The sequence below is a fragment of the Bos taurus genome, chromosome 28 (assembly GCF_002263795.3).
Source record: "Bos taurus isolate L1 Dominette 01449 registration number 42190680 breed Hereford chromosome 28, ARS-UCD2.0, whole genome shotgun sequence".
Taxonomy (NCBI): domain Eukaryota; kingdom Metazoa; phylum Chordata; class Mammalia; order Artiodactyla; family Bovidae; genus Bos; species Bos taurus.
Window position 1 is genome coordinate 12823819 of NC_037355.1, and position 19087 is coordinate 12842905.

The window sequence follows — 19087 nt, forward strand, 5'->3', positions numbered from 1 at the left end:
TTATCAGATTCTTTGCAATTTAACTCCTGAAGTGATTTGGTCTTTTTTACCATTTTTACCAGTTCTTGCCTCCTTAGTTGCTCATTACTCCAGGTCCGTTCATTTGGCTTTCCTAGCAGTCTGACCTTTATCAGAACTGAGATATCATTCAATATTTTCCCACTGACAATGGAACTTTTTCTTTCTAGGAGTAATTTTATTTGTGGTTCAGTTCAGTCACTCAGTCACATCTGACTCTTTGCAACCCCATAGACTGCAAAACGCCAGGCTTCCCTGTCCATCACCAAGCTTGCTTGCTCAAACTCATGTGATTGAATCAGTGATGCCATCCAACCATCTCATCCTCTCTTGTCCCCTCTCATCCAGCCTTCAATCTTTCCCAGCATCAGAGTCTTTTCCAATGAGTCAGTGCTTCGCATCAGGTGGCCAAAGCATTGGAGTTTCAGCTTCAACATCAGTCCTTCTAGTGAATATTCAGTACTGATTTCCGTTAGAACTAATTGGTTTGATCTCCTTGCAGTCCAAGGGATTCTCAAGAGTCTTCTCCAACACCACAGTTCAAAATCATCAAATCTTTGACGCTCAGGTTTCTTTATGATCCAACTCTCACATCCATACATGACTGCTGGAAAAACCATAACTTTTGACTAGACGGACTTTTGTTGGCAGAGTAATATCTCTGTTTTTTAATATGCTGTCTAGGTTTGTCATAGCTTTTCTTCCAAAAAGTGAGCGTCTTTTGATTTCATGGCTGCATTCACCATCTGCAGTGATTTTGGAGCCCAAGAAAAGAAAGGCTGTCACTGTTTCCATTGTTTCCCCATGTATTTGCCATGAAGTGATGGGACTGGATGCCATGATCTTAGTTTTCTGAATGTTGAGTTTTAAGCTAACATTTTCACTCTTCTCTTTCACTTCCATCAAGAGGCTCTTTAGTTCTTCTTTGCTTTCTGCCATAAGTGTGGTAACATTTGCATATCTGAGATTATTGATATTTCTCCCGGCAGTCTTGATTCCAGCTTGTGCTTCTTCCAGTCCAGCATTTCTCATGATGTATTCTGCATATAAGTTAAATAAGCAGGGTGGGTGACAATATACAGCCTTGATGTATTCCTTTCCTGACTTGGAATGAGTCTTTTTTTCCATGTCCAGTTCTAACTGTTGCGTCTTGACCTGCATACACATTTCTCGGGAGGCAGGTAAGGTGGTCTGGTATTCCCATCTCTTTTAAGAATTTTCAACAGTTTGTTGTGATCCACACAGTCAAATGCTTTGGCATAGTCAGTAAAGTAGAAGTAGATGTTTTTCTGGAACTCTCTTGCTTTTTCGATGATCCAACAGATGTTGGCAATTTAATCTCTGGCTCCTCTGCCTTTTCTAAATCCAGCTTCAACATCTGTAAGTTCACAGTTCACATACTGTTGAAGCCTGACTTGGAGAATTTTGAGCATTATTTTGCTAGTGTGTGACATAAGTGCAATTGTGCAGCAGTTTGAAAATTCTTTGGCACTGCCTTTCTTTGGGTTTGGAATGAAAACTGATCTCTTCCAGTCCTGTGGCCATTCCTGAGTTTTCCAAATTTGCTGGCATGTTGAGTGCAGCACTTTCACAGCATCATGTTTTAGGATTTGCAATAGCTCATCTGGAATTCCATCACCTGCACTATCTTTGCTCATAATGATGCTTCCTAAGGCCCACTTGACTTTCCACTCCAGGATATCAGGCCCTCAGTGAGTGATCACACCATCGTTATCTTTTTTTTGTATATAGTTCTTCTTTGTATCCTTGCCACCTCTTCTTAATATATTCTGCTTCTATTAGGCCCATACCATTTCTGTCCTTTATTGTGCTCATCTTTGCATGAAATGTTCCCTTGGTATCTCTGATTTTCTTGAAGAGATCTCTAGTCTTTCGCTTTCTATTGTTTTCCCCTGTTTCTTTGCATTGATCACTGAGGAAGGCTTTCTTGTCTCTCTGTGCTGTTCTTTGGAATTCTACATTCAAATGTGTATACCTTTCTTTTTCTCCTTTGCCTTTCACTTCTCTTATCAGCTATTTGTAAGGTCTCCTCAGACAGCCATTTTGTTTTTTGCATTTCTTTTTCTTGGGGATGGTCTTAATCCCTGCCTCCTGTACAATGTCATTAACCTCCGTCCATAGTTCTTCAGGCACTCTATCAGATCTAATCCGTTGAATCTATTTGTCACTTCCACTGTATAATCATATGGGATTTGATTTAGGTCATACCTGAATGGTCACAATAAACTGTGGAAATTTCTGAAAGAGATGGGAATACCAGACCACCTGACCTGCCTCTTGAGAAACCTATATGCAGGTTAGGAAGCAACAGTTAGAACTGGACATGGAACAACAGACTGGTTCCTAATAGGAAAAGGAGTACGTCAAGGCTGTATATTGTCACCCTGCTTATTTACCTTATATGCAGAGTACATCATGAGAAATGCTGGGCTGGAAGAAGCACAAGCTGGAATCAGGATTGCTGGGAGAAATATCAATTACCTCAGATATACAGATGACACCACCCTTATGACAGAAAGTGAAGAGGAACTAAAAAGCCTCTTGATGAAAGTGAAAGAAGAGTGAAAAAGTTGGCTTAAAGCTCAACATTCAGAAAACAAAGATCATGGCATCCGGTCCCATCACTTTATGGGAAATAGATGAGGAAACAGTGGAAACAGTGTCAGACTTTAATTTGGGGACTCCAAAATCACTGCAGATGGTGATTGCAGCCATGAAATTAAAAGACACTTACTCCTTGGAAGTAAAGTTATGACCAACCTAGACAGCATATTGAAAAGCAGAGACATTACTTTGCCAACAAAGGTCCATCTAGTCAAGGCTATGGTTTTTACTGTGGTCATGTATGGATGTGAGAGTTGGACTGTGAAGAAAGCTGAGTGCCAAAGAATTGATGCTTTTGAACTGTGGTGTTGGAGAAGACTCCCTTGGACTATAAGGAGATCCTACCAGTCCATTCTAAAGGAGATCAGTCCTGGGTGTTCATTGGAAGGAATGATGCTAAAGCTGAAACTCTAGTACTTTGGCTGCCTCATGCGAAGAGTTGACTCATTGGAAAAGACTCTGACGCTGGGAGAGATTGGGGGCAGGAGGAGAAGGGGACGACAGAGGATGAGATGGCTGGATGGCATCTCTGACTCAATGGACATGACTTTGAGTGAACTCCGGGAGTTGGTGATGGACAGGGAGGCCTGGCGTGCTGCAATTCATGGAGTCGCAAAGAGTCAGACACGACTGAGTGACTGAACTGAATGGTCTAGTGGTTTTCCCTACTTTCTTCAATTTAAGTCTAAATTTGGCAATAAGGCATTCATGATCTGATCCACAGGCACCTTCCAGTCTTGCTTTTGCTGACTGTATAGAGCTTCTCCATATTTGGCTGCCAAGAATATAATCAGTCTGATTTGGTATTGACCATCTGGTGATGTCCATGTGTAGTCCTCTCTTGTGTTGTTGGAAGAGGGTGTTTGCTGTGACCAGTGCATTCCCTTGGTAAAATTCTGTTAGCCTTTGCCCTGCTTCATTTTGTACTCCAAGGCCAAATTTGCCTGTTACTCCAGGAATGTCTTGACTTCCTACTTTTGCATTCCAGTCCCCTATAATGAACAGGACATCTCTTTTTGGTTGTTAGTTCTAGAATGTCATGTAGGTCTTCATAGAACTGTTCAACTTCAGCTTCTTCAGCATTACTGATTGGGGCATAGACTTGGATTACTGTGATATATGTGTTTATTCATCTCTAAGTTCTCTGTCTCATCTTTTACATGTATTTATAACACAAGGTAATATGTGATATGCAGAGAGTCAGTCTTCAACTGACTTTCTGCATACCTATGAAAATTGAAACTCTAATCTCAGATTCTTTTGTATTTGAATACTCATTTACTTACTTAATGGTGATTTGAAGTTAGTAGTATTCTGTAGTTGTGCCCAAGTAATGTGTTGTTGGTAATTTTATTTTCTCTCATTATATTTATCCGTAAGTGTTTTGGAGAATTCATGGAGACGTTCGGATTTAAAGAGTTGCTCTTACTCCTCAGACATACTGAGGAATGTCTGAAAACCAAATGTATGTTTTCTAAGAACAGTTTACTCTTCCTTTTCCACTATTCTGGGCTGTTTTTTTCTTGTTTTTGTTTTTTCACCTGAAACTCTAGAAATAGAAAAAACAACATACTTACATTTACCTTCATCCCTGGAGACTAAACAACAAATCAAAATCAGCTACCAGCAATGTAGGGCATTTGTAAGTAGGTCTCATTCCATAAGAAATGTGTTGATTTTCATATGGTGAGATAAATTTTTCTTGTTTCTAGAAGTCTGGAAAACTGATCACATGAAAGAAAGGAGCCATGAAAACCAGCCTAAACATGTATGGGAAGTTGTATTGATCAATAACAAAAGGCTGACTAAAGAACAAGGTAATGTACTAGGGAAGTCACTTGAGTTGGACACAGATTCTTTTCCTTACAGAAAAATACTCTGTCAGTGTGTCTCATGTGGAATGAGCTTCAACTATATTTCAGAATTGGTTATCGATAAGAAAAACTCTTTAGGGAAAAAGACTGATGAATTTAATGCCTGTGGAAAACTGCTACTCAGTATTAAACATGAGAAAACTCATACTAGAGAAAAAAACGAATATTTTAAAAGTGGAAAAATTGTCAGTCATAAAGAGGATTCTGTTCAGCTTGAGAAGATTCAAACTTTAGAGCAAAATTTCGAATATAACATACATCAAGAATCCTTCAATGAAAAGGTAGTACTCAATACATACAAGACAGAGATCACTGAAGAGAATGACTGTGCCTATGATGAATATGGGAGAAGATTCTGTGATAGCTCATCCTTCTTGTTCCATCAGACAGCTCCCTCAAAGGAAAATCACTATGAATTTGGTGATTGTGGGAAATCCTTATGTCTGAAGTCCTCCCTTTTAAAACATGATGGGGCACATTTGAAACACTGTGAATATGGTGAAAGTGGGAATAATTTCAGGAGGAAGTTCTACCTCTCACAGCTTCAGAAAACTCAAAAAGGAGAGAAGCACTTTGAATGTAATGAATGTGGGAAAGCTTTTTGGGAGAAGTCACACCTCACTCGACATCAGAGGATTCACACAGGAGAGAAAAACTTTCAATGTAATGAGTGTGGAAAAACTTTCTGGGAGAAATCAAACCTCACTAAACATCAGAGGTCACACACAGGGGAGAAACCGTATGAATGCAGTGAATGTGGGAAAGCGTTCAGCCACAAGTCAGCCCTCACGTTACACCAGAGAACACATACGGGGGAGAAACCCTATCAGTGTAATGCATGTGGGAAAACTTTTTATCAGAAGTCAGACCTCACTAAACATCAGAGAACACACACAGGACTAAAACCCTATGAATGTTATGAATGTGGGAAATCTTTCTGTATGAATTCACACCTTACAGTACATCAGAGAACTCATACAGGGGAGAAACCCTTTGAATGTCCTGAGTGTGGGAAGTCTTTCTGTCAGAAGTCACATCTTACACAACATCAGATAACTCACATAGGAGATAAACCCTATGAATGTAATGCATGTGGGAAAACTTTCTACCACAAGTCAGTACTCACCAGGCATCAGATAATACATACAGGTTTGAAACCTTATGAATGTTACGAATGTGGGAAAACCTTTTGCTTGAAGTCTGACCTCACAGTACATCAGAGAACTCACACAGGAGAGAAACCCTTTGCGTGCCCTGAGTGTGGGAAATTTTTCAGCCATAAGTCAACCCTATCTCAACACTATAGAATCCATACAGGGGAGAAACCCTATGAATGTCACGAATGTGGAAAAATCTTCTATAATAAATCTTACCTAACAAAACATAATAGAACACATACAGGGGAGAAGCCCTATGAGTGCAACGAATGTGGGAAAACCTTCTGCCAGAAGTCACAGCTCACTCAGCACCAGAGAATTCACATAGGGGAGAAACCCTATGAATGCAGTGAGTGTGGAAAGGCTTTCTGCCATAAGTCAGCTCTGATTGTACATCAGAGAACACATATAGAAGAAAAGCCCTATAAATGTAACGAATGTGGAAAATCTTTTTGTGTGAAGTCAGGACTTACTCTGCATCAGAGGAAGCACACAGGAGAAAAGCCCTATGAATGTAATGAATGTGGGAAATCCTTCAGTCACAAATCATCACTCACAGTACATCACAGGGCTCACACAGGAGAGAAGTCTTGTCAATGTAATGAATGTGGGAAAATTTTTTACCGTAAATCAGACCTCGCTAAACATCAGAGATCACACACAGGGGAGAAGCCCTATGAATGTAACACATGTCAGAAAACCTTTTCTCAGAAGTCAAACCTTATTGTACATCAGCGAACGCACATAGGAGAAAAACCTTATAATTGAAGTGAATATTAGAAATGTTGAGCCACAATTCAGCACCTACTCCATTTCAGAGAATTCACACTATGGAGAAAGCTCTGTTGATATCCTGAATGTTTAATAACTTTCATCCACATAACTGGCCTTATTTTACTCCAAAGTAATGATATAGGACCAATTTCTACACTGAAACAAGTATAGGGCAGTCTTGTTAAGAGATAATATTCCACTGAATGTCATGTACTGGCATAAACCTAACAGATTTTGATTTTGTGAAGTTCTAACAAAAATACTAGGTTATGTCAGAATTTATATAGGGGAGAAATCTGTCCATTTGAGACTTATGAATTGACAATTTTCTTTAGAGGTAATTTAACTTCAAAAGCTAGAATTTGTGTTTTGGTTTTGATGCTATGGTTATTTTTAGGAAACAGCAGGTTGTAATTTATAGATGCATATTGTGCAATGTAAAGCTTTAAGGACTAAAAAGAATAGTAAAATAGGCTCAAAAGAAGTTGCAGTAGTAGTAGTGCATAGAATTCTGATGTGCCCTTTACAAAGCTTTTTCTAATAATAGTTACATAACTATAACATACTCTAATAACAGTGTTACATAACCATATTAATAGCCCTAACAGGAAATTGATGGTACCCTACTACTAAGTCAGATACAGACTTTATTCAGATTTCACTAGTGTTTACATGTAATCTTTATGTTTGTCTGTGCATTTCTATGAAATTTTGTGGTTTATATATTTGAGTAACCTTCAACACATGTTATAAAATCAAAAAGGAATCTGGAGTTTGTATTACATGAAGATTACAAAGGAATCAGGATTTCACCACAGGAAGTTAATAAATATTATTAATTATTAATAATAATCATAGCCTTTGTGCTACCCTAATCCTGGCAACCATTTAAATATGAATCTTTTTAAAAGCAGAGATAAACTGAATAATTAGGGCAGAAGCATTAAACACCAGTGAAGTATCCGTTAAGTTCACAGGACTTAGGTATGTACATTACATAAACTGTATGTTTCTTACACAGAATGGAACTTAACATAATTGTGAATAAAAAATAGATACTCCTAGTTTACCTGTTGTTACAACATTAGGCACATCTCCCTTGGGTATAAGGCCTGGAGCAACAGTTTAAAAGGAAGCCCACAAAGCTCATGTCTAACCTTTTAAAACTTATAAATCAAAATAACTAAACATCCAATAAAATGTATTCTCTGCATGGGGATATCTAGGCCCTAGTCCCATTGCCCCTTCTCTTTCACCCATAGCTTACTGAAGACCATGATGTGCCTTGAGTATACGTATGTAAATACTCTATCCTTTAGCCTGAATTTATCCAGACCCTGAGTAAGCAACTGCTTTCCAAGACAGGGTCCAGGAAGGAAGTTTCAGATTAGACAATACTCAGAGCTATAAATTAGACTGTAAATTCAAGGGTCTGATGTACCCTGAGATCTGGGCCCTTAATGACTGTTGACTCTCTGAGGAGGAAGACTGAGGCTGGAGCATGGCCAGAATGGAACTAGAGCAGTGCTTTTATTGATAGGGTAGAGGTGATATACTAAATTATACGATCAGATTATGTAAACAATTACATTAAGCTAATAACGTAAGATTATACGATCTAGTGATCTTAGATTATATACAGAGTCTAAGCTTCCATTGTAGGAAACCAGGAAAAGAAGAGCAAATTAAGTTCAAATTATAAAAAAAAAAAAAAAATAATGAGAACTTAGGCAGATATCAGAGTAATTGAAAACAGGAAACCAATGGAGAAAATAAAACCAAAAGCTGGTTCTTAGAGCAGGACAATAAAATTGATAAATGTCTAGTCAGGTTAGCTAAAAAAAGAGAAGATACAAATTGCTAACATCAGGAATGAGAGGGGGCCATAACTGTGATCCCCTTCACATCAAAAGGGTTATAAAGGAATGTTATGGACAACTCTGTACCCATGGATTTGATAACCTAAATGAAATGGGCCAATTCCTTGGAAGAAACAATCTGCCAAAACTCAAAGAAGGACAAATCTAAATAGGCATATGTCTTAAGAAATTGAATCAATTTTTAATCTTCCAAAGCAGAAAGTATTAAGCCCAGATGTTTTTACTGATGAATTCTACCAAATTAAGGAAGAAATAGTATCAGTTCTCTACAGTACCTTACAGAATGTAAAAGCAGAGCTTTTACTTATTCTTTGAGGCCAGCATTACCCTAATTGTAAAGCCACTGAAAGACATTACAAGAAAGCCAAGGTACAGACCAGGATCTCATTAACAGATATAGAAATCCTCAACAACATGCTTGCAAATTGAATCCAACAGTGTATAAAAAGAATTACATGACATGATCAAGTGGGATTTATCCAGGTATGCAAGGCTAGTCCAATATTTAATAATTAATGTAGCCCATCATATCAACAGGCTAAAGAAGAAATATATGATCATATCAGTAGATGCAGAAAAAATTTCGAAAACTCTTAACATCCGTTCATGGTAATTAAAAAAACCCAGTAAGTGAGGAATACAGGAACTTTTTACCAAGTTTCCTCAACTTGGTAAAAAAAAAAAAATCTATAAAAATCCTATAGCTAACATCATACTTAATGATGAGAAACTAGATGCTTTTCCAGTAAGATAAAGAGCAAGGCAAGGAGGTCCCTGTAACCATACCTTTTTAGCAGCCTTCAGGAAGTCCTAGCTAATGCAGCAAGATAAGGGAAATAAAAGGTACACAGATTTGGAAGGAAGAGATAAAACTATTGATGTTCACAGATAACATGATTGTCTATGTAGAAAATTCCAGAGAATCAGCAACAAAAAATTCTCCTGACACTAGAAAACAGTCACAGAAAGGTTACCGAATATGATGCTGAGGCAGGTCATACAAAGAAAGGAGCTATCAAGTAACAGAGGTACAGAAGAACCTTAGATGCATATGGCTAAATGAGACAAGTCAATCGGAAAAGGTTTTATACTGTATAATTCCAACCATAATGGATTCTAATAAAGGCAAAACTGTGGAGACACTAAAAAAATAAGTGGTTTCCAGGTGTTCAGGGTGAAGGACAGAGGGATGAATAGGTGGATTACAGACAATTTTTAGGATAGTGAAACCATCCTATAGGATACATGTCATTCATTTGTCAAAACATACAAAGTGTAAAACACACCTACAGAGTATAAAACACATCTACAAAGTGTAAAACACAACGGGTCAACCCTAATGTAAACCATGGACTTTAGTTGTAAAAATGTATCATATTGGTTCATCAGTTATAACAAATGCACCACACTAACGCTCGGTATTAATAAGGGAAAAGTGTGGAGGGAGGTAGAGGTAAAGGGGTATATAGGAACTCTGTGCTTTCTGCTCATTTTTTCTGTAGCCCTAAAACTGCTCGAAAAAATGGAGTGTATTAAATAAACAACCCTGCCACATATTACTTTCTTATATATTTACAGAATTTGAAACTCATATGATTCAGTACCAGTTTTTCCATGGTGGGGGTGGAGTAGGGTAGGGAATGCATTCTTAGAAATCATATATTGTCAACCACTAAGGCATATTTTCAATTATAGCTTTCTGCTTTTCTAAGTCTTATTATCTTCTTTTGAAATTACCTTAAATTACTTACCTCTCATTACAACATCTTGTTTCTGCACTGAACATATGTTTCTGCCCTGCAGCTATAATAATCACTAATGAACATTTGGGTTGTTTTTATAGTCTTCAGAATACTTTAAATTATAGCAACTGTGGCTTGAAATTAAGGCCCAGTGTAATAGAGTCTCTTCACATCTGAAACTAAGAAGACCTTTGATAGCCTAACTGCAGGTTTCCCTCCCTATTCTTCTCCCCCAGGTCATTGTAGTCAGACAGTCCTCCTTGTTTATCTGGGGGACCAGTTCTTGGTTTCCCCTCAGTGGCAAGTTTCACTTTCCTACCAGCCCACAAAATCATTCTGAAAAACCATTCCCATCTTCTCACAGAAACTTTGCTGCACCCTCTGCATACTACAGAGCCATTTCCCACAACCCCTGGTTTTTCCTTTGTTCCCAAGCATGATAACCTGTGTGACCCTTGGATGGTGGTGTCATGTCCTCTCGCCTGGCCTGTGAATAGACATAACTAGTAAGCTTATGTAGATCTCATCTGTCCAGTGTAAAGTCTCACATGTTCAGCTATTGCATTACCCCAGGGCATAAATCCTGCCACCAACAGAGTGACTAGGAGGCAGTTAATACAGCTGGGCATGAACAAGATTGTCCCATCTAAGACAGGTCACCTGGTCACTTAGCTAATTGCTCTTGTCTAACAGGTTCCGTGATGTGGCAGAGGCTGCTTGGGATGGAACCACCAACTGCTGGCAGGCTTGCACTTCGGCCTGCTCTGCTCTGTGTTCTTTTTTGGATGTTGCTATCTCTTCCCACTCTAAGAGGCTCTTGTCCCTAAGAGAATGGTTCATTGGCTGTGCCCCCTGCATGACTTGCCATGGGGTTCAGTGTGTTTGGCAGGTGGTATCTGAGCTACCTGTGAGGCCGGCTTCTGGACCATGGTACTTGCCCTTGTAACTACCCAGAATGTCCACATCAGGGGTGATGTACATGGCTAGAAGTCCAGAATAACTGAGGAAATTTGTATGAGAGAAATAAGAGAGAAAGAAACCTGCATGGCAGAAAAAGACAGCCGTAGCAGACAGAGGATGTTAAGTCAGCCAGCCTCTCTGGGTTATGGGCCCAGCATGCTTTTGCTTCACCACCTGTTGTGTCTTTTTTTTTTTTTTTTTTAAAGAAAAAAGGTTCTGCACTCATGGTTAGAGGACAAAACTCCTATCCTGTGGTGCAGCAAAGAGGTTAATTCAAATGCAGCTTAAGCCTGGGATCCTTGCACCATGTGAAGCAGCCATTGCCATGGAGCAGGCCCCTAACCCTTTCCTGAAGAAAGAAATTTATAAATTTGATCAGAGTAAAGAGAACCCTCCTGAAGTGTAGCAAGTAACCACAGAAAGAAAAGAAATGGAAAGAATGAAGGGAGGGAGGGAGGCAGAGACTTAGATATGAGGAGAGTAAATAACAAAATAACTGAAATATAGGTCCATAGTTTGTTTTTGAAATTGAGATGTGGTTTCTGTACAATATTATATAAATTATATCCACAGTTTGACTCAATTAGAAATCCAGAATATACTAAAATTATTTGTACAACAAAAGATAAAAGGGTGCTGATTGGCTTTTGTATCTTCCAAATTAACTTGAATATTAACGTTAATGCTGAAGTGTGTACCATTGGTAAATTTTCATAGCCTTAATACAGGGCTCAAGTTATAGTTATACCTGGGAACCCCCCTAAATTTAATTATGTTACCCCCTAAAATCTTAGAGGTGTTATTGAATATAAAACACAGTGTTATACTGAAATTCCCTCCAAAATTCATGTTGAAATCTAACTGCCAATATGATGGTATTTCGTGGCAGGGCTTTTAGGAGTCATTCAGTTAGGAGAACAGAGTCCTCATGAATGGGGTTAGTGCTCTTAAAATAGAGACTCCAGAAAATTCCCTTACTTCTTCCGCCGTGTGGGGACTTAGGAAAAGACAGCCTTCTGTGAACAGGAAGCAGTTCTCACCAAAAAAGGAATCTTTTGGTGCTATGATCTTGGACTTCCCAGCCTCTTTAACTGTGAGAAATAAACTTTTGTTGTTTATAAGCCACCTGGTCCATTGTATTTTATTATAGTAACCCCGAGAGTCTGAGTCACTTAGGAACAAATAGGATGTTTCATCTTAACCAACAGAACTATTGACTTAAGTTTCGCATCGTCATAACACCCACTGACTTAATTTTAGCATAATCCCATAGAAAGCATGGATGCTCTGATCCAAAGAATAATAAAATTAAATTTTTGGCACTTACAAATTGGATTGACAAAAGGAGACCGTAGTGTACCATATACCTCAATTGAAACCATAGTAAATACCTGCCGAGAACAAGTGATCATCGCCGCTACTTCTCTGTTTAATGATCCAGTATAGCTTGTTCTTAGCCTGGAAATGATGGTGCTTCACAGTGCATTATTAAAACCTTAATGCTATGGCCTATCTGCTAAGAATCTAGTACCCAGTGTTACTGAAATTACTGTTTCCATTCAAATAGCAAGTAGTAAATATTTTGTTATTCCAGTTTGGCTAATGTTCTGTTCAGTGCTCTTTTTAACACCCTTTCAGCCACAGTTTACCTTCACCTCAAGGGACGCAAGGTGCCTTTACCAGGCTACCCATGGGATACCTGAACAACTCTGCCATTGCACAGTCTTTGCAGGCAATGTCTTAACTGCATCCACTTTCCTCCAGGAGTACAGGTATGACATGACATTGATGACATCCTCCTCTGAGGACATTCATTTCACAGATTCATTGAGGGCTTATAAATACTCCCAAAAAAAGCATAAGTTATTTCACCACACAGAGATCTGCCTCATCAGTTGAGTTCCTGAAAATCACTTGTAAAACAAGGGCTGTTTCATCTCTGATGCTGTCAAGAAGCAGCTACAGACTGCTTTTTGTTTTCTGTTCTTAATACACACAATGTTAATATAAATACATAAGAGTCCTTTTTGGGCTCTGCAGGCAACATATCCCCCACTTAAAATTTTTAATTTCACTGATGGTGTTACTTTCAAATGTCCAACTTATATAAGGCTTCCTTCACAAACAGCCTTAAGAATTGATCTGAATTGAAATCAGTAGGCACTCCCATTAGTGCTCTCAAAGACACTCTCACTGTGGAGGCTTTAGCAGCCTCTTGTCCCTCCTGGAGTCCAAGAGTACAAGGAATACCATGCTGGATTTACAGCATGGTATTTACATGGTATTTACAGATTCTGTAAATCTGTTGATGTTGGTTTTGACAGATGCATTGCAGGCAGGGAAGGCAAATGCTTGTACAGGGTAAATATCTTTGACGGAAGGTACAAGATACAGTCCCATTTTGTGATGAGAATAGTCTAATGCAGTCAACCTGTAACATGGCTAAACTGATTCATCCAGGGAATGGTGCCAAGTTAATTTTTGGTCTCTGCTGTTGGTAGATTAATCTCTTAACAGTAACTTTAGCCAGATCAGTCTTGTTGAGTGAAAGTCCACTTTGCTGAGCCCATGCATAATTTCCTTCACTGCTGCTGCAGCCAGTGTTCATGAGCCCATTTGGCAATGACAAGTGGCTGGGTAATGGAGCTGACTGATAGGAGACTGGCATCGCAGAATGTGTCCTCTGATGAGGTCACCCTTTGGTGAGCATTCACATGGTACACAAAGACCTTCACTCTCCTCATCTGGAAAGGTCTAGATGTGCACCTCTCCCCCTGAACTCCCTTTCACAGGTTTTCCAAGGTACCCCTCCTTAGTCCTTGATCATTTAGCCAAACCACAGGGCTTCCTTGGTGGCTCAGAGGTTAAAGGGTCTGCCTGCAATGGGGAGACCTGGGTTCGATCCCTGGGTCGGGAGGATCCCCTGGAGAAGGAAATGGCAACCCACTCCAGTATTCTTGCCTGCAGAATCCCATGGATGGAGGAGCCCGGTGGGCTACATTCCATGGAGTCGCAAAGAGTCAGACATGACTGAACGACTTCACTTTGACTTTAGGCACTGTGCATAAATAAGTGTTAACTCATAACTTTTGCCATTTCTCCTTCCAGGCAAAATAAATCAGGTGATGTCACCACCAACTTTCAAAACCAACTTAGAGTGGGGCTGTGGTGCTGTGTACCATGCAGAATGATCTGATCTAAGCCTGAGGTTTTTTTCTTTCACTGGTCAGCTCATCATAGGGAATTCCTCATGAAGCCATAGCAGTGGATTGAGGGGGGTGAGGGGTTGCCTGATAGATATAGTCCAAGTATTTATAGGCATTGAAGATTCAGCTCCACTGAAATCTGTTATTTCCCCATCCCAGGGATTCTTTACTAGTCAGTGCCCTAATTTTAATGAGACCATGTAAGGTTGGAAATTCAATGTACATAGTAATTAAGCCACCCAACAGATTTGTCATTAGATTTCTTTTCCTAAATCTCAGCCCTGCAGCTTTAGGGGATGGAGTGCTTTCAGAATTATCATTGAAGCTTTAGGGTCTTTGTGGATCTTGAGCTGGGAACTTAAATTCCTGAGCGTCTCATGTTGTTTCCCAACATTGTCCAACACATTTAGAATAAACAACCAGTTTCATACTCCTTTTGTTCACTAAAATACCTAGGAGAGAACATCTTTCATTCCCAATAACTTGCTTTCTGTAGGCACATGATAATAAGTACCTAGAGGTAATCATTTGAGTAACTGTATTGCCACTGCAAATCATGGACTATCGGTACCTCTTTACACCTGAAACAGGATCTTTAATGGTTTTAAATCTGACTCTAATCAGATCGGTGTTGGTTTAGTCGCTAAGTCACGTCTGGCTCTTGCGACCCCATGGACTGTAGCCTACCAGGCTCCTCTGTCCATGAGATTGTCCAGGTAAGAATACCGGAGTGGGTTGCCATTTCCTTTTCCAGGGGATCTTCCCAACCCAGGAATCTAACCCTGGTGAAGCAGCACCCAATTTGGTACACATTTGTGATTCAGGAGGATTTAATTAGAGACATAAAACCATAAGATGAATGTGTATGTCTAAAGGGATTTATTACAGGGCTTTGGCTTTCTACAACTGTGGGAACTGGTTAAGCGGTGTCTATGAGGTTGTCTCCATGCCTGATGAAGACATTTGACTAAAGTGCTCAGGGCAGACAATAAGGGAAAGGAGATGGATGTGACGTGAAAGAGAGCAAAAATATGAGAACTCACAACAATGAGTAGTGCCGACAAGGAGGGGCTAAACCTGGAGACAGTTCTTATTGCCTCTGGCCTTGGTGTGGTGTCCTTCAGAAGCTGGGTCCCTCAGTCAGTGAGGGGATCACACATATCTGGTGCAAGCATCAGAGATGCCAAAGGACCTATGTGGAATGGTCATAGTTCTAGTGGTGTCTCATGCCAGTGAGGTGGTCAGTAGATCAGCAGCAGCATGTTACAAAGATACAAAATGGCTATTACATCATTACACACTCCAAGTGTTGCACAAGAATATCTTTTATGGCCCACCCCAATGGGAAACATACAGAAAAGGGAACTCGGAAATGTAGTTGAGCCTAGTCTAGGTAACATTACTAAGCAACCACATTGGCCTATAAAGGAACTGTGAAATCAGTTCAGTGAATCAGAGCTAATATTTTTAAAGAAATAAAACATAATGTCAGAATTCATTAGAGATACTGACAAATAGTATTTTGTGAAAAATATTTATAATCAGTTGTATATTATCATGGACTAAATTGTTTTTCCCCCAAATCTATCCCAATGTGACTGTTTTGGAGATAGGGCCTTTAAAGTGGAAAAGTGAAATGAGGTCATAAGGATGGGCTCTAATCCAACATGACTGGTATCCTTATAAGAAGAGAAAGAGACACCAAAGACAAGTACGCAAAAAGAAAAGGGCATGCAAGAACACAGAAGGCAGCCATCTGCAAGCCAAGGAGAGAGGCCTTGGGAAAACAAACCTACCAACACCTTGACCTTGGACTTCCAGTTTCCAAAAATGAGTCAAAGTTGCATTAAGTCACCTCATCTGTGATGGTACTTTATTTTGGCAGCTGAATGTTTGTGTGCCCTCCTCTCACCCCTAAATTCATATGTTGACGTCATCTCCAGTGCGATGGTGTTAGAAGGTGGGGTCATTGAGAGGTGATTATGTCTGGAGAGTGGAATGCTCATGAATGGGACCCCACAGAGCTCCCCAGCCTTTCCAGCACATGAGAACACAATGAGAAGGTGCCATCTGTTAACCAGGAAGACTGCTCTCACTAGAATGCAGCCATGCTCCTGCATTGGTCTTGGACTTCCGATCTCCAGAACTGTGCAAAATAAAGTTCCATTGTTTATAAGCTACCCAGTCTGTTAGTAGTTTGTTATAGCAGCCCCAATGGACTAAGGCAGCAGCCTTGGCAGACTAGTACATATGTGTACTAAAGATTGAATTTGTCTTCTGGCAGCTTTTAAAAAAGGAATTGAGATAATATTTTTAGAGCAGTTTTAGATTCATAACAAAATTGAGGGGAGAGTACAGGGATTTCCCATTTCCTCCCCCTCACACACGTACACCCTCCCGTTATCAGCATCCCCCAGCAGTGGCATATATGTTACAATTGATGAACCTACACTGACACATCATAAACGTCTATCAATTACATGTCACTCTTGATATTGTGTATCATATGGGTTTAGACATGTACTGATGACATTTATCCATCATTATGGTACCATAGTGTTTTCACTGCGGTAAAAGCCCTCTGTGCTGTCTCTTCATCCTTCCATCTCCACCCCAACCCCTGATCTTTTTATTGTCTCCATTGTTTTTCCTTTTGTGTTAACTTTATCCCACTTTAATGTTTCAACTTTTTTGTCAAGGTATCATTTAGCATACAAAATATTTTAATGTGGTCTCATTATTTTGTATTCCTCAATAGAATATAAACTACATTCAGAGCTTGGAGTTTTATCTACTTTACACACTACTATGAATCCAGTGCCTAAAACTGGCTGTTGTTTTTCAACTCAATGAGTGTTGAATGAATGTTTGTATTGGATTATGAGTTTAATGTATTTGTTAAGTAAATTAAAGTTGAAGATCCTTGCAAGCTTTGGCAATGTCTTACAAAGAAATGTAGTCTTATACAATCTAGCCATTGCTTTCCTAGGTGATTACTCAACTTATTTAAAAGCTTACATTAACACAAAAGCCTGCATAAAAATATAGCAGGTTTATTATTTCCAAAATTAGAATTAACCAAGATATCTATCAGTAGGTAAATGGATAAGAAAAATGTGGCAGATCTATACAATGGAATATTGTTCAGTGATAAGTGGGGTGTTGTCACTAAAAGTTTGGACGTTAACTTAATAAATGATAGAGGTATAACTGCCTGTAAATGTAGAAAATTGTTACCCCATCCCATTTAAAATGTGCATAAACTCCAGAGATTAACTGATTGATTTTTAAAGAAATTGGCTCACAAGTAAGACTGACTGTCAGTAAGACTGACAAAGGCTCCAAGTGAAAAGTGAAAGTGTCAGTCACTCTGTTGTGTCGACTCTTTGCGACAGCATCCATATCCGTCACTGTGACTTCAAGCATATAGAAGGGATATCTTAACATGCTGCACACCACTGAATGCCTAGAAATTTCACTAAGGTAATGAATTTTTTCAGATTTATTTTCCACCATTTGACATGCAAATATATTTCTGCCCTTTTCTCTTTCTCTCTTCCAGTGACTTCCATAACGCAAAGCACATATTGGTTTTTCATCCATGGATTGTTGTTAAAATTGGTGTTTCTATAGGGAGAGGGGACTGGAATTTTATTTTTGCTATCTTGCTAACTTTCCATTTATCTAGATCTTCATCAATGACATTTTAATTGGGCAAGTCTTGTACAAATCTTTTCATTGTAGAAGTATTACACTTTTGTTAAATTCACTCTGGAGAATTTTTTCTTTTGATGCTATTGCAAATGAGTCTGTTGTCTTAACTTTGGGTTGCTCATTGCTAATGTATACAAGTTCCATTGGTATTTATATTATTGATCCTGCATCCTTAACTTTACTGAGCTTATTTATTGGTTCTGATATTTTTCAGTGAGTCCCTGAGCATTTTCTACATACAAGGTCAAGCCATCTGCATATAGCCGTAGCAGTACCTCTTTATTTCCCATTTTATGCCACTTACTCCATTTTCTTTCTTAGTTGCCCTGAGACCTGCAGTACAATATTACCTAGAAGTGGTGAGAGTAAGAGAAATAGAAATGAAAAGAGGATTCGTACAGTTTAAAAAAAAAAAAAGAGATATCCCCACTTCTTTTTCTTAGAACATTTTCTTTTGTAAACTTGTAACTGTAAATGCTTTATCCATCCCTTTGGGATGAATATGAACCTTTTTAAAAGCCTTTTGGCAGTTTTACACCCTTACAATATCTTTCTCAAGGAGCCTTGGAGTTATCTCTTTGAAGTGTACCCTTCCAGGGTGTTTGCACTCCCAATTTCTCAGTTTCTGTAGGAGGGTAGGAGCCTAACTTCTTCTATGGGTGCCTTGCTCCAAGTTGCAAAACTACCTCCTTTCAAATAGATATGAGAAGCTTCAGTTAACACAGATGCTCATCCCAATTACCGGATGAATTTAAGGTAAACTATGATAAATGATGGAGAAGGCAATGGCACCCCACTCCAGTACTCTTGCCTGGAAAATCCCATTGATGGAGGACCCTGGTAGGCTGCAGTCCATGGGGTCACTAAGAGTCTGACACAACTGAGCAATTTGACTTTAACTTTTCTCTTTCATGCATTGGAGAAGGAAATGGCAACCCACTCCAGTGTTCTTGCCTGGAGAATCCCAGGGATGAGGGAGCCTGGTGGGCTGCTGTCTATGGGGTTGCACAGAGTCGGACACGACTGAAGCGACAGCAGCAGCAGCAGCATGATAAATGATACTGTCAAGTCCTCTTACTTAAGGTTTAGTTATTGTTTATCTTGAGAACATGTATGTAATGAGTTGTATCCAATCAG

At 39.3% G+C, this 19087-nt stretch overlaps 1 protein-coding gene across 8 annotated transcripts in view; it reads left to right on the forward strand.

Annotated features, from left to right (window-relative positions):
- Positions 1-19087, forward strand: part of ZNF33B (zinc finger protein 33B) — a 99077-nt gene that overhangs the window by 74742 nt on the left and 5248 nt on the right. For 2 of the 8 annotated variants that reach the window (XM_059882523.1, XM_024986663.2), the window contains 2 exons: positions 4356-4460; positions 10764-12151. In XM_059882523.1, the coding sequence (XP_059738506.1) occupies positions 4356-4460; positions 10764-10897 (239 nt within the window). In that variant the 3' untranslated portion in view covers positions 10898-12151. 8 annotated transcript variants of the gene reach the window in all.